The sequence below is a fragment of the Eumetopias jubatus genome, unplaced genomic scaffold (assembly GCF_037043125.1).
Source record: "Eumetopias jubatus isolate StellerSeaLion01/CBP00866 unplaced genomic scaffold, mEumJub1_p1.0 scaffold_10, whole genome shotgun sequence".
Classification (NCBI taxonomy): domain Eukaryota; kingdom Metazoa; phylum Chordata; class Mammalia; order Carnivora; family Otariidae; genus Eumetopias; species Eumetopias jubatus.
In genome coordinates, this window is record NW_028274816.1 from 49,386,420 (window position 1) to 49,403,453 (window position 17,034).

A 17,034-nucleotide genomic window follows, 5' to 3' on the forward strand; every position below is an offset into this window, starting at 1 on the left:
TTCTACTCTCCGGTTGTCACTAAACTTTTTTGACTCTGGTTTTCAAAGTCTATAGAACAGAGTAATGATTCCCCAGATGGGATCGAGTGAGCCAAGGGCATTGGCAGCCTTCTGCCACTCAGGCAGTGGTCACTAAATAACATTAACTTCTGATTAGCAACAGTACTCTGGAGAACACCGACCCATCCCACAGCGCTGGTTCACCAAGGAGGGCAGTTGGCCCTAGGCACAGGCAGTAAGAGCGGGGGTGGTGCTGTCAGGGTAGAGTGCGCTCAAAGGATTCTGGAGATTGTAGTTCAGACCTCGCGAACGCCTCCACGTCGCGCAGGCGCAGATGCAATTTGGTAAAGTGGAATCAGTTTTGTCTTTGGCCTTGTTGATACCATTGCTTGTGGCGCCTGTTGAGCTCCAATCCCTCCTTCGCACGGGAGCGCCGGACTTCTTGGGGCTGAAAGGCTCACTGGTCCGAATGGGCGTAAGCATAACCTTGCGATCGGAGGCCTTATATCCGGTAAGCTTGTGCATTTTTCGCCGCGGAGTTAGCAAGTTGGGTTCAGTTATCAGCGAGCTGCACCTTTAACGTCTGGAGGTTGATTTACGTGTGGGGGCGACCGGGATTGAGCAGCTGTGCTTCCGGGAGCCACCGCCTTCTTGAGGACAGAGGCGCCCTCGGGTCTTTGATATGAGACCTGAATTGGGGCACGTCTCTGGCTCGGGGTCTTGTCTGAGGCGGGCTTTTCTGCTGTAAGTCTAGTCTCCGGAGTCCTGCTCCTGGAGGGACAGAGGAATGCCCAGAAGCAACGTGGTGCGGGGTAGGGGGCATTCGCGCCCGCTTCTCCAGACACTGCCAGCTTCCCAGAGGCCATTCTGCTGCAGCCGGAGCCTTGGTCTCGGGCGAAATTAGTCCATTCTCTCTCCCATCGCTGTCAGTGTATCTGTGTGAAGTGGAGAGAGTTGACAATGGGGAAGCAGGGTAAGGACTGCCCTTTGAACCGGGTTGTTCTGGGAACCGAGGCCAGCGTTGGTTTGCTAGCTCTGCAGTGTCAGGACTCTGCCCTTTTCCAGAAGGGGAGCCCTGAGGACGACTGCGCTTCGGGCAAGACTGAAAGCCATGACCCGAGGTAATGCTTCCTTTCTGCTTCCTGAAACACAATGAGCGTTTGCCTTCCTTATCCTGCCCTGTATCGGGTAGGAACATCTTTTTCAGGACTTCCTGACCATTTCCTTCCATCCCGTATACTCAGCTGTGTTGCCCAGGGGCCCCTTCCGAATGGCAACAAGTGTTCACGATTTTTTTTCTATAAATCATCTTTTTCCACGTGGGGTCAGGAATGTTGATTGAGCAGAAGTGCACAGGGAGGAAAATGAGGATATTATTTGCCAAATGAACGCGTTTTACCTGGACTATGATGTGATGAGGTCAAGTTGAGCACTTCAGTGGGAGCTCCTATCTGGAAAATCATGATCATCACAGACTGTAAGACGAAATGGGAGTTGGTGTTGTTCAGTCTTCATTTGACCTCAGCTTCTTTGTGAATCTTCACCAATTTTCATCAGATTTTTGGCAACTCAGAGACCAGGAACATTTATTACAGTTTAGTGATGCCTGGTTACAGGTTGAATTATACCAGAGTCTAAGTAGTTTGGGAACCTTATTGTTAGAGCCCAGACCGACAGACCTGAAAGATCTTATTAGTGCCAAATACCAAAATGAGAAGAAAGATTAAGTCAACTAACTGCCTTCAATATTTATACTGGTATTTCCAATTATTCTCATTTTACTATTTGTGGAGGAATCAAGTGTAGTCATTATTCCTTGGCTTCCTTGTGTGTTGGGGTGGTAAATTAGCTTTTCCCCACTAGGGTCATAACATGATTTTTACTTAACTCTAGAGTATATGTATGTAGTTATTACTATGTAAGTATTAGAGCTGAGCAAAGTAGTATACTAAGCAGACATATTATTTCCAGAGTAATTTTTTTTTCCTGGAGCTAGTTACTTTTTTCTTTTTTTTTTTAAGATTTTATTTATTTATCTGACAGAGAGAGACACAGCGAGGGAGGGAACACAGGCAGGGGAACACAGGCAGCGAGAGAGGGAACACAGGGAGTGGGAGGGGGAGAAGCAGGCTTCCCACTGAGCAGGGAGCCAGATGTGGGGCTCGATCCCAGGACCCTGGGATCATGCCCTGAGCCGAAGGCTCGCTTAACGACTGAGCCACCCAGGCGTCCCTGGCGCTAGTTATCTTTTAAAGTTATTTGCTCAGTTTTCCACATTAGTATTGCTAACCCATCAAAATGTGTAAACATCACTGTCACATTACTATCAATAATATTTTCCATATTGTCAACAATCATCAGTTATTTAGTTCTTCAGTACTTTTGTCTGGTTTCCTTTGTTTTACTGCTCCTGTCTCCATTGGTTGTGCTGCAGATTTGCTACACAGCTGTCATCCTGGTACTTTTCTTTCACAGTAACACTGACTCTTTTGTTCTCTTTCTCCTGTGACTCTTATTTACCATTATGCAGATGCCTAATATACCTCTGATGGTTTACTCTATAGATTTTATGGAGCACAACCAGTTACTTCCAAGCAAAGATGCATAGAAGCAGGAGGGGTATCTTTTGAACCTTTGCTTGTCTGGACTCTAAACTGGTTCTCAACCAGGAACAATTTTACTCCTACCCTCACCCACTCAGGGATATTTGGCAACATCTGCAGATATTTTTGGTTGTCAAAGTTGGAACGAGAGTGCTACCAGCATCTAGTGGAGGTCAGAATTGTTGCTAAACATCCAACAAACAATGTACTGGACAGCACCCCCCATGACAAAAGAATTATTCAGCCCCAAATGTCAACATTGCTAAGGCTGGGAAACTCTCCTCTAAACATGTCTTTATACCATTTTCTTCATTCTAACAGTGATATTTAGAAGTACATTACATTTCTGATACTTTATATATAACCTCTTTTTTTCTGTGTTAATTTTTTAAAGGATCTTCTCTTACTTTCTTTTATGCTCAAATTTTATTCTAAGGTATTGTGTAGAGGTGGGTCAACAGTAGGCGGAGGGAATTACCTATTACTGACAATTACATACCAGATGTTATTAGACTAGATGATGGCTTATACTATTTCACATAATAGAGACACTCTACTTAGCTGGCCTTTGTACATCCCAAACCTGCTTGGATACTGGAAATATCCTACTGTGATTGGGTGGTTTGATCTATCTTCAGGAATTGGAATGTTTGAGAACATAAATGAAATCATACTGACATCCAGACCTCCAGACCCAGCCTGTTTGTTCTATCTGTACTTTCCTATAAACATTCTCTTTATCACCTGTATTTTCACCTTTTTCTTTTCTCCTCCCATTTAAGAGCTTTTGTTTTTATTATAACCTTAATACACAGATTTATTTTTTCAGGGACTGGGGTGATCAAGGATGTGTCTATAGACTTTTCTCAGGAGGAGTGGGGATGCCTGGATTCTGATCAGAGGGATTTGTACAGAAATGTGATTTTGGAAAACTATAACAACCTGATCTCAGTTGCTAAGCATACCTGTCTCTAAAAATTCAGTCTTCCCTCTGGAATATTTGCTCCTCCCCTTGTGAATTTCTTAGCTCCTTTCAAATATCCTGTATATTCCATTTCCCTGTTCCCAAAGAGAAAGCTTGAGCTCTGTAGAGTTGAAAATGTGCACCTCTACCAGGGCTGAGGCTGAAGCTCCATCTTCCCTAAATAATGACCTTTCGTCTTTGAAGCTATTCATAGCTTGTTGAGAATTGATTTTTATGATTAGATGTTCAGTTTTGTCAAATTATTTTCCCTATCTTTAGAAATAATCTTTTTTTCTCTTTAATTGGTTGATATAGTAAATTTTATAATGGCAACCTTGTGTTCCCAGAATAAAATTAACACGGTCATATTGGTTTATTTTATATGACATTTTAGGATAGAGTTTGTTAACATTTTATTCAGATTTTATGTATCTATTTGATAACTTCGATTGGCCTATAATTTTCTATCATGCAGTTTTTGGTTCGTTTTGTTTAAAGGCTTTATTACCTTCATTAAATAAGTATAGAAGTGTTTCTTCATTTGTACATACATATACATACACATATATATGTATATACATACTTTTAGAGAATAATTTCAGAGAAAAGTTGCAAAAATCAGAGAACTCCTTTATCTAGACTCAGCAGTTTTCCAGTTTTAATATTTTAACACATTTACTTTATCATTCTTTCTCTCCCCCTCCCCCATCCCCGTCTCTTTCTTGCTCCACACCCACATACACTCATACATATCATTTTTTTCCTGAACCATTTAATAGTAGGTTGCAAACATCATGGCCTTTTAGTCCTTAATACTTCTTTGTGTACTTCCAAAAAACAAGAATATTCTCTTATATTATTTATTTTTATTTATTTATTTTTTTAAAATTTGTTATTGTTATGTTAATCACCATATATTACATCATTTGTTTTGGTGTAGTGTTCCATGATTCATTGTTTGTTCATAACACCCAGTGCTCCATGCAGAATGTGCCCTCTTTAATACCCATCACCAGGCTAACCCATCCCCCTACCCTCCTCCCCTCTAGAACCCTCAGTTTGTTTTTCAGAGTCCATCATCTCTCATGGTTCGTCTCCCCCTCTGACTTACTCCCCTTCATTCTTCCTCTCCTGCTATCCTCTTCTTTTTCTTTTTTCTTAAAATATGTTGCGTTGTTTCAGAAGTACAGATCTGTGATTCAACAGTCTTACACAATTCACAGCACTCACCGTAGCACATACCCTCCCCAATGTCTATCACCCAGCCACCCCATCCCTCCCACCCCCGACCACTCCAGCAACCCTCAGTTTGTTCCTGAGATTAAGAATTCCTCATATCAGTGAGGTCATATGATACATGTCTTTCTCTGATTGACTTATTTCACTAAGCATAACACCCTCCAGTTCCATCCACGTCGTTGCAAATGGCAAGATCTCATTCCTTTTGATGGCTGCATAATATTCCATGGTGTATATATACCACATCTTCTTTATCCATTCATCTGTCGATGGACATCTTGGCTCTTTCCACAGTTTGGCTCTTGTGGACATTGCTGCTATAAACATTGGGGTGCACGTACCCCTTCGGGTCCCTACATTTGTATCTTTGGGGTAAATACCCAGTAGTGCAATTGCTGGATCGAATGGTAGCTCTAATTTCAACTGTTTGAGGAACCTCCATACTGTTTTCCAGAGGGGTTGCACCAGCTTGCATTGCCACCAACAGTGTAGGAGGGTTCCCCTTTCTCCACATCCCCGCCAACATCTGTCGTTCCCTGACTTGTTAATTTTAGCCAATCTGACGGGTGTGAGGTGGTATCTCATTGAGGTTTTGATTTGGATTTCCCTGATGCAGAGCGATGTTGAGCACTTTTTCATGTGCCTGTTGGCCATTTGGATGTCTTCTTTGGAAAAATGTCTGTTCATGTCTTCTGCCCATTTCTTGATTGGATTATTTGTTCTTTGGGTGTTGAGTTTGATAAGTTCTTTATAGATTTTGGATACTAGCCCTTTATCTGATAGGTCATTTGCAAATATCTTCTCCCATTCTGTCAGTTGTCTTTTGGTTTTGTGGACTGTTTCTTTTGCTGTGCAAAAGCTTTTTATCTTGATGAAATCCCAATAGTTCATTTTTGCCCTGGCTTCCCGTGTCTTTGGTGATGTTTCTAGGAAGAAGTTGCTGCGGCTGAGGTCGAAGAGGTTGCTACCTGTGTTCTCCTTTAGGATTTGGATGGACTCCTGTCTCACGTTTAGGTCTTTCAACCATTTAGAGTCTATTTTTGTGTGTGGTGTAAGGAAATGGTCCAGTTTCATTCTTCTGCATGTGGCTGTCCAATTTTCCCAACACCATTTGTTGAAGAGACTGTCTTTTTTCCACTGGACATTCTTTCCTGCTTTGTCAAAGATAAGTTGACCATAGAGTTGAGGGTCCATTTCTGGGCTCTCGATTCTGTTCCATTGATCTCTGTGTCTGTTTTTGTGCCAGTACCATACTGTCTTGATGATGACAGCTTTGTAATAGAGCTGGAAGTCTGGAATTGTGATGCCGCCAGCTTTGCTTTTCTTTTTCAATATTCCCCTGGCTATTCGGGGTCTCTTCTGGTTCCATACAAATTTTAGGATTATTTGTTCCATTTCTTTGGAAAAGGTGGATGGTGTTTTGATGGGGATTGCATTGAATGTGTAGATTGCTCTAGGTAGCATTGACATCTTCACAATGTTGGTTCTTCCAATCCATGAGCATGGAACGTTTTTCCATTTCTTTGTGTCTTCTTCAATTTCTTTCCTGAGTATTTTATAGTTTTCTGAGTACAGATCCTTTGCCTCTTTGGTTAAATTTATTCCTAGGTATCTTATGGTTTTGGGTGCAATTGTGAATGGGATCGACTCCTTGATTTGTCTCTCTTCTGTCTTGTTGTTGGTGTATAGGAATGCCACTGATTTCTGTGCATTGATTTTATAGCCTGCTACTTGATTGAATTCCTGTATGAGTTCTAGCAGTTTTGGGGTGGTCTTTTGGGTTTTCCACATAAAGTATCATATCATCTGCAAAGAGTGAGAGTTTGACTTCCTCTTTGCCGATTTGGATGCCTTTGATTTCTTTTTGTTGTCTGATCGCTGTGGCTAGGACTTCTAATACTATGTTGAATAGCAGCGGTGAGAGTGGACATCCCTGCCGCGTTCCTGACCTTAGGGGAAAAGCTCTCAGCTTTTCCCCATTGAGAATGATATTCGCTGTAGGTTTTTCGTAGATGGCTTTTATGATATTGAGGTATGTACCCTCTATCCCTATACTCTGAAGAGTTTTCATCAAGAAAGGATGCTGTACTTTGTCAAATGCTTTTTCTGCATCTATTGAGAGGATCATATGATTCTTGTTCTTTCTTTTGTTAATGTATTGTATCACGTTGATTGATTTGAGGATGTTGAACCAGCCTTGCAGCCCAGGGATAAATCCCATTTGGTCGTGATGAATAATCCTTTTAATGTACTGTTGGATCCTATTGGCTAGTATTTTGGTGAGAATTTTTGCATCCATGTTCATCAAGGATATTGGTCTGTAATTCTCCTTTTTGATGGGATCTTTGTCTGGTTTTGGGATCAAGGTAATGGTGGCCTCATAAAATGAATTTGGAAGTTTTCCTTCCATTTCTATTTTTTGGAACAGTTTCAGGAGAATAGGTATTAATTCTTCTTTAAATGTCTGATAGAATTCCCCTGGGAAGCCATCTGGCCCTGGGCTTCTGTTTCTTGGGAGATTTTTGATGACTGTTTCAATTTCCTTAGTGGTTATAGGTCTGTTCAGGTTTTCTATTTCTTCCTGGTTCAGTTTTGGTACTTGATACATCTCTAGGAATGCACCCATTTCTTCCAGATTATCTAATTTGCTGGCATAGAGTTGCTCATAATATGTTCTTATAATTGTTTGTATTTCTTTGGTGTTGGTTGTGATCTCTCCTCTTTCATTCATGATTTTGTTGATTTGGGTCATTTCTCTTTTCTTTTTGATCAGTCTGGCCAGGGGTTTATCAATCTTGTTAATTCTTTCAAAGAACCAGCTCCTAGTTTCGTTGATCTGTTCTACTGTTCTTTTGGTTTCTAGTTCATTGATTTCTGCTCTGATCTTTATGATTTCTCTTCTCCTGCTGGGTTTAGGCTTTATTTGCTGTTCTTTCTCCAGCTCCTTTAGGTGTAGGGTTAGGTTGTGTATTTGAGACCTTTCTTGTTTCTTGAGAAAGGCTTGTATTGCTATATACTTTCCTCTCAGGACTGCCTTTGCTGTATCCCAAAGATTTTGGACAGTTGTGTTTTCATTTTCATTGGTTTCCATGAATTTTTTAAATTCTTCTTTAATTTCCTGGTTGACCCATTCATTCTTTAGTAGGATGCTCTTTAGCCTCCATGTATTTGAGTTCTTTCCGACTTTCCTCTTGTGATTGAGTTCTAGTTTCAAAGCATTGTGCTCTGAAAATATGCAGGGAATGATCCCAATCTTTTGGTACCGGTTGAGACCTGATTTGTGACCTAGGATGTGATCAATTCTGGAGAATGTTCCATGGGCACTCGAGAAGAATGTGTATTCCGTTGCTTTGGGATGGAATGTTCTGAATATGTCTGTGAAGTCCATTTGGTCCAGTGTGTCATTTAAAGTCTTTATTTCCTTGTTGATCTTTTGCTTAGAGGATCTGTCCATTTCAGTCAGGGGGGTGTTAAAGTCCCCCACTATTATTGTATTGTTGTCAATGTGTTTCTTTGCTTTTGTTATTAATTGCCTTATATAATTGGCTGCTCCCATGTTTGGGGCATAGATATTTACAATTGTTAGATCTTCTTGTTGGATAGACCCTTTAAGTAGGATATAGTGTCCTTCCTCATCTCTTATTACAGTCTTTGTTTTAAAATCTAGTTTGTCTGATATAAGGATTGCCACCCCAGCTTTCTTTTGGTGTCCATTAGCATGGTAAATGGTTTTCCACCCCCTCACTTTCAATCTGGGGGTGTCTTTGGGTCTAAAATGAGTCTCTTGCAGACAGCATATGGATGGGTCTTGTTTTTTAATCCAATCTGATAGCCTGTGTCTTTTGATTGGGGCATTGAGCCCATTTACATTCAGGGTAACTATTGAAAGGTATGAATTTAGTGCCATTGTATTGCCTGTAAGGTGACTGTTACTGTATGTTGTCTGTGTTCCTTTCTGATCTGTGCTGCTTTTAGGCTCTCTCTTTGCTTAGAGAACCCCTTTCAATATTTCTTGGAGGGCTGGTTTCGTGTTTGCAAATTCCTTTAGTTTTTGTTTGTTCTGGAAGCTTTTTATCTCTCCTTCTATTTTCAATGACACCCTAGCTGGATATAGTATTCTTGGCTGCATATTTTTCTCGTTTAGTGCTCTGAAGATACCTTGCCAGTCCTTTCTGGCCTGCCAGGTCTCTGTGGATAGGTCTGTTGCCAATCTAATATTTTTACCATTTTAGGTTACATATCTCTTCTCCCGAGCTGCTTTCAGGATTTTCTCTTTGTCTCTGAGACTCGTAAGTTTTACTATTAGATGTCGGGGTGTTGACCTATTTTTATTGATTTTGAGAGGGGTTCTCTGTGCCTCCTGGATTTTGATGCCTGTTTCCTTCCTCACATTAGGGAAGTTCTCTGCTATTATTTGCTCCAATATACCTTCTGCCCCTCTCTCTCTTTCTTCTTCTTCTGGGATCCCAATTATTCTAATGTTGTTTCGTCTTATCGTATCACTTATCTCTCGAATTCTGCCCTCGTGATCCTGTAGTTGTTTCTCCCTCTTTTTCTCAGCCTCTTTACTTTCCATCATTTGGTCTTCTATATCACTGATTCTCTCTTCTGCCTCATTTATCCTAGCAGTTAGTGCCCCCATTTTTGATTGCACCTCATCAATAGCCTTTTTGATTTCGACTTGGTTAGATTTTAGTTCTTTTATTTCTCCAGAAAGGGTTTCTCTAATAACTTCCATGCTTTTTTCAAGCCCAGCTAGTATCTTTAAAGTCATGATTCTGAACTCTAGGTCCGACATCGTACTAATGTCCGTATTGAGTAGGTCCCTGGCTGATGGTACTACCTCTTGTTCTTTTTGCTGAGGTGATGTTTTTCGTCTTGTCATTTTGTCCAGAGGAGAAAAGATGAATGAGAGAACAAAATGCTAACAGGTTTACAACGTCCCCAGCAAATATACTGTATACAAATCAGAAAAGACCTGAAACCAGGGGAAAAGAAAGGGAAAGAAAGAAAAAAGAAAGAGAAAAAAAAAAAAAGAAAAAAGATAAAAACAAAAACAGAACAATACCAAAAAAGCAGAATGTGATCAAATATGATCAGGCTAGTGCATAGATCAGTGCCACACACTAGATTTTGGGCATATTTTGGTCTGTTAGAAAAAAGTGCCTCCTAAAATTTTAAAGGAAGAAAGACATATATGTACAAAATAAAAGTTGATACAATGAAGGGATAGAAGATGACTGTAAAGATGAAAATTATAAAAGATTTTATAAAAGGACTTGATAAGAGAAGAAGTTGTTTGAAAAAAGAAAGAAGATTTAAAAAAAAAAAAAGGGAGAGAATGTGATCAGGCAGGAGACTAGAACAGAGCCATACACTAGTGATTTAGGGTATATTTTTATCTGTTAGAAGAAACTGTATCTCAAAATTTTCAAGAGAGAAAAACTTATCTATATATATGCCAAAAATAAGGGTAACTACTATGAAGGGATAAAATATGACTCTAAAAATGAAAAATAAAAAATGTTTTTTTTTTTTTAAAAAGGGATTGATAAGATGTTGGTTGAAAAAGGGAAAAAGAAAAAAAAAACAGTTAACAAAAATTAACTTTGATGAACCCCAATGAATCATGGTAAAAAAAAAAGCCATGAATTCTATGTGCAGTATTCCCCTAGCGCTGGAGTATTCCCGTTCTCCTTGATCGGTAAACTTGGTCTTGGCTTGCTGGCTGTTCGTGCTGATCTTCTGGGGGAGGGGCCTGTTGCTGTGGTTTCCAAATGTCTTTGCCGGAGGCTGAATTGCCCCGCCCTTGTGTGTCCGGGCTAAGCAAGCTGCTCGGGTTTGATCTCAGGAGCTTTTGTTCCCTGCAAGCTCTCCGTACAGTCTTGGAGGACCAGGGCAAAAATGGTGGCCTCCCAATCTCCACCCGGAGGAGCTGAGAACTCGGGGCCCCGCTCCTCAGTGCGCCCACAGAGGAAAGCAGTCACTCCCGTGTCCCCGGTCTCCGGCCGCACTCCGTGCTCACCCGGCCTGTGACCGAGCGTTGCTATCTCTGGCTCCCGACCCCGTGTGGAGTCTCCAAACCCAGCAGATCCCTGCAGTGCGTTCCCGCGCCGCTCCTCCCCGGGAAGGAAGGGGAGTCTCCCCGGATCTGCCGCTTGTTGGGTCCCTGCTGCAGGAGCAGTGGCCCGACTGGGCCGCGGATCACAGTTTATGGCAACCCCGAGCTGAGAGCCCGCGCCTCAGCTCCGTCTCTGCAGCCGGCTTCCCCGCTCCGATACCTGGGAGCTCTGGCGCACTCAGGCTCCCCCGGTCTTTCTGTGACCCCAAGGGTCCTGAGACCACACTGTCCCGGTAGGATTCCACCCCCTGCTTAGCCACTGGAGCGACGTCCCTCAGCGGAGCCGACTTCGAACAGTTCCGATTTTGTGCTCCGCGGCTCTAGCACTTGCCGGAAGCGGCCGGCGGAGGCCCCTCCCCCGCCGTCTATCCTCCCGAATATCGCCTCGGATTCACTTCTCCGCACGTCCTACCTTCCAGTAAGTGGTCGCTTCTCTGTTCCGATAGTTGTTGCTACTCTCCTCTTTGATCTCCTGTTGAGTTCGTAGGTGTTCAGAATGGTTTGATCCCTATTCAGCTGAATTCCTGAGACCAGACGAAATCTAGGTCTCCTACTCCTCCGCCATCTTGCTCCGCCCCTCTCTTACATTATTAAACCATCACTAGTAACATTAAAGAAATGTAACATTGGTAAAATATTTTTATTTAATCGACCATTCATATTCCAGTTCTGTCAACTGTCCCAATAATGTCTTTAGGGCATTTTCTCTCTCCATTTCGTACAGGATTCAGTCTGTTTTGGCTTTGCATTTTACTGTCTCTTTACTTTTCTCTTAAGTTGCAAAAGTTTATTAGACTTTCATTGTTTAGAATTACATGATCATTTTTTGAAGAATTAATTCCACTTTCTTTTTTTTAATAGAATGCTCTTCGTTTAGCTTTTCTGTATTATCTCATGTTTAAGTTCAAGTTATTCTTCTCCTGCCAGGATCCCAAATATGTGATATCTTGTCATCCTCAGGACATCATATCTAAAAGTATATGATTTGCTTCTGCCCCTCATTGATGATGTTAATTTTGATTACCTGTCCCAAATATTGTCCGCTTTCTCTATTGTATAGTTTTTATTTTTTCTGCAACTAATCGGTCATCTGTGGGGAGGCACCATGGTAATATTGTATTCCTCATCAAATGCCCCCCACCACTCGATTTAACATCATTGATGATTCTTCCTCACACCAGTATTACCTGTGAGGGTTGCACAATTGTCATTTTTCAGTTCTATCACTCCCTCTGTATTTCTCAGTCTGTATTCTTCTTTTTGGAAGTGTCTTCACTATTTGTCTATCTGTCTGCCTATCTAATTTATTTTGCTTTCTATTTCTAATTGATATGGCCTCATGGATTTGTATTCTTTGCAAAGGTTTACAATTAATTAATTATTTTAGTGCCTAAACCATCCCAGGTTTGGCAAGTCAGAGCCCCTTCCGGGTAGCTCTTGGTCTTTCCAACATGCTGACATAATTTTTTAAGTGCTCACTTACTTTTTGGTACAAAAAGATGTTCAAAGTCTTTTTCCTTTTAAAAACCCTTTTCAGATATTTTTGGGAAATATGTTGTATTCATTTGCCAGAGTTGTGAAAGAGAATCTTTTCTACGCTTCTCTCCTGGCTTCCATTGACTTGCTGGCAATCTTTGGCATTCTTCGTCTTTTCCTGCATCATGCTGATCTTTGCCTTCATCTTCACATGTTCTCTGCATGAGTGTGTTTCCAGATTCTCTTTACAAGAACACTAGTCATATTAGATTAGGGGCTCATCCTACTCCAGTATGATCTCATCTGAATTTAACTAATTTCCACATAGGGTCACCTCCTGAAGTAGGGGCATGGTAGTGGTGGTGGTAAGGACATCAACATATGGACACAATTCAACCCATAACATCTTCATGCGTATAAAAATTTTGAAACCAAATTGCACAGTCTGAGTAATAATACAGTGAAGACCCATCTTGTTACTCTGTTAGGTTAAGAAATAGAACATTTGCAAGTACCTTCTAGGCCCCTTCTGTGCTCAATTACAGTTACTGTTTTTTCTTCACTATGGGGTTTGAAATAAAATTGACTGTGGTACACAGCTTGGTATCTAGTCATGCAAGTTCTTACATCCTTGCTTCTTTGTTGGAACTATGGGTTATGATCCACTGGTGCTATACAAGTAGATTTCTGAATTTTGAAATGATCACCAATAGTTCTATTCTGATTGTACCAAACTGATTATAAAACTAAAATCATTGTTTTTGGTAGTTTGAGGTTTCTTTTGATTTTGTTTTATAATTATATGGAATATTTCCAAGATTCCAATGGCAAATCCATAAAATAGTGTATATTCAGGGAAGTCTAGCTTTTATCCCAGTCTCTTGTACATTGTTCTCCATCTCTCTCTCCAATGAGTTTACCCTTCCATTTTTTTCTAAATAAAAGCAATTGTATATATCTTCTTAACCTCCCTTTCTTATTTTCCTGGCAGCGTGCTATATACAATTTAGTCCACCTTCCTTTTCTCACTTAACAGTATGTCCGGGAGATAACTTCAGGGAGGTATAAAGATTTTCATCATTCAGGGGTGCCTGGGTGGCTCAGTTCATTTAACAGCTGCCTTCCGCTTGGGTCATGATCTCAGGGTCCTGGGATAGAGCCCCATATCAGGCTTTCTGCTCAGTGGGGAGTCTGCTTCTCCCACTCCCTCTGCTGCTCCCCCTGCTTGTGCACTCTAACTCCCTAACTCCCGCTCTCTTTCTCTCTCAAATAAATGAATAAAATCTTTTAAAAAAAGGGTTTTCCTCATTCCTTTTTATAGTTGGAAAATATATTCCACTTAGTAGATGCACCATAGTTTTTCAACCAGTTACCTGAGAATGGACATTTGGGTTGATTTCAGTAATTGTTATTATAAATTGTGCTTCACTGAATGGCATTGTGAGTAAATCTTTTAAAATTTATGTCAGTATATCTTGAGAGTTGAGTCATGTCACTCAGATTGCTAGTTTATAAAAGGGTAAGTAAATAAGTAATTTGGTTAGGGAATGCTGAAGCCTCTTCCACAGTGGGTATACCATATTGCCATCTAATTAGTAATGAATGAGAGAACCTGTTTCTCCTTAGCTTCCTGAAACAATATGTTGTCAAACATTTAGATTTTTGCCATTCTGACAGTTGAAAAATGTTACCTCCTTGTAGTTTTAATTTGTTCAAAATTTGGAAATTATCCATTTAAAATTTCCTAATCACTTCATCATCCAGTATGATTTCCCATCAATTCATGTGCTTTGTGCATTTATCAAATTCCACCAGTATATTTGATCACTGTATAAATCATTTACATCTCATATACATTAATTTCAATTTAATTCCCCTATTTATACCATAAAAGTTTCATTTCTTCCAGGGGGAAAAAAGTGAATGTTTTCTATTATGCTTTCTTTCAGAACATGAATCTTGGTGTAAAACCAAGGAATTATCTCTGAAGAAGGAAGTTTATGAAATGGAATCACCCCAGTGGTTTATATTGGGAAGTCTTAAAAAACATGGACTTGAGTGTTCCTGTTACAGAAATGACTGGGAATGTAAAAGGAAGACTGACAAAAAACAAGGATCTCATGAGAAAAATTTTAATCAAGTTATTTTCAGCTATGAAAATATATACATTTTCAGTCACAACACATCTCCATATCAAAAATCATATATTGAAGAGAAAGACTATGAATGCAAGAACTGTGAGAAAGCTTTTGTACATGACTTACAATTAACTACACAGCAGAGAATTGATACTGGCAAGAAGTTCAGGAACCATAAGGAATATGGGAAGGTTATTAGTAGAGGTTCAAAACATACTCAGCATCAGATCATGTTTACTGGTGAAAACTGTGAACATAAGGAATGTGATAGGGCCTTATACTGTGCACATCAGAGTATTCATACTGAGGAGAAAATCTATGAAGGTAAAGAATGTGGAAAAGCCTTTGGTACTGGCTCAGTATTTCTATCACATCAGGGAATTTACATGTGTGAGAAACTCTGTCTCGTTAAGGAAGGTGGGATTTTTTTTTTTTTTATCATTCCTCAGACCTTACTTATCATTGGAGACTTCATGCGAGTGAGAAACCTTATCAATGTATATTATGTGGAAAAGCCTATAGTAGTAAATCAGCCATTATTCTGCATCAGAGAATTCACACTGGTGAGAAACCGTATATATGTAAGGAGAGTGGAAAAACCTTTCATAGCAGTTCAGTACTTAAAGAATATCAGAGAATTCACACTGGTGAGAAACCTTATATGTGTAAAGAATGCTGTTCATTATTCCTCAGATCTTAAGAGGCATTTCATTATTATGCCTTTCATTATTCCTCAGATCTTAAGAGGCATCAGAGAATGCATACTGGTGAAAAAGCCTATGAATGTAAGGAATGTGGCAAGGCCTTTAAGAGTGCATCATATTTTTTTTATACATCATAGAATTCATACTGGGGAGAAACCCTATGAATGTAAAAATTGTGCTAAGGCATTTGGAAGTTGCTCAGCTCTTAACCGACAAGAGAGAGTTCATACTGGTGAAAAACCCTATATATGTAAAGATTGTGGAAAGGCCTTTTATAGCAGTTCCAAACTTACAGAACATCAGAGAATTCACACAGGTGAGAACCATATGTGTGTAACGGATGTGGAAAGACCTTTTGTAATAGTTCTATACTTACAGAACATCAGAGGATTCATACTGGTGAGAAATGCTTTGAATGTAAGGAGTGTAAAAAGGCCTTTCATTGTTCCTCAGACCTTTCTCAACATCAGAGAATTCATAATGGTGAGAAACTTTACGAATGCAAAGAATGTGGGAAGGTTTTTTATGTAGTTCAAATCTTAATATCGGAAAGATCATGCTGGTAAGAAGCTCTGAAAATAATCTATGGGAAAGGCATTTAATTATGAATTTCATCTAATTTGAGATAGGACTTCATGCTGGTTAGATCCTATAATTAATATGAAGAGCGTTTTATTTGTTTTTACAGCCTAAATTGCCTAGGAATATAGTAAATATCAGAAGATCATCAGAAGTTCACTCCTTAATATCAGGAATTTATAAATGTGAAGGAAGAAAACAAAAACTTTAGTGCATGTCAACCTTAAATATCAGAGGATTTATCAAGGAATAATCCTAGAACTTCATTTTACTCTTCCTAATTTAACTCTAGGTATTTTTGCCTTACTTATATTTACTGGTCCTTAAAATTGTTAATTGTGCTTGAGGCACCTGAGTGGCTCAGTCCTTAAGCGTTAAGGTCTGCCTTCAGCTTGGGTCATGATCCCAGGATCCTGCTTGGCGGGAAGCTTGCTTCTTCCTCTCCCACTCCCCCTGCTTGTGTTCGCTCTCTTGCTGTGTCTCTCTCTGTCAAATAAATAAATAAAATCTTTTTTAAAAAAATAAAATTGTTAATTGTGCTTACAGTTCTGGATTGACTTCTTTTTTGCCAGGATTTTGAACCTATCACTACTTATTCTTTCCAGTTGCTTTTCCTGTCATTTTGGTGATATATTCTAATTTATATAAGTTTTTTTTATAAGGTTAAGTTTCAGGGCAACAATTTAAATATTCATAAGTATATGTTTATATATGTATATACATATTTATATATCTGTAATTATACCTGTAACTTCTTTGTTATTTTTACTTTTTTTCTATATTAATGAAAATAAAACTGTACTGCCTTTTTTTAAATATTATATTTATTTATTTGAGAGAGAGAGAGCGCAGGTAGGGGGCGCTGCAGGCAGAGGGAGAGGGAGAAGCAGGCTTCCCGCGGAGCAGGGAGCCTGACTCGGGGCTCGATCCCAGGATGCTGGGATCGTGACCTGAGCCGAAGGCAGATGCTTAACGACTGAGCCACTCAGGCGCCCTTTATTTTTAAGATTTATTTATTTATTTATTTGAGAGAGTGAGCGAGAGAAGGAGCAGGGGGAGGGGAAGAGAGGGAGGGAGAAGCCGGCTCCCCGCTGAGCAGGGGCCTCGACTGGGGGCTCGATCCCAGGACCCTGGGATCATGATCTGAGCTGATGGCAGATGCTCAACTGACTGAGCCACCCAGGCGCCCCTGTACTGCCTTTTTGAAGAG

The 17,034-nt window shown here is 40.2% G+C and overlaps 1 protein-coding gene across 1 annotated transcript; it reads left to right on the plus strand.

Annotated features, from left to right (window-relative positions):
• The first annotated feature begins 367 nt into the window (after positions 1–367).
• LOC114198981 (uncharacterized) lies at positions 368–16,434 on the plus strand. The gene is made up of 2 exons (XM_088028473.1): positions 368–511; positions 14,353–16,434. Exon 2 carries the CDS (start codon positions 14,409–14,411, stop codon positions 15,774–15,776), a length of 1,368 nt encoding a protein of 455 aa, XP_087884599.1. The 5' UTR covers positions 368–511; positions 14,353–14,408; the 3' UTR covers positions 15,777–16,434.
• Positions 16,435–17,034: the final 600 nt, after the last annotated feature.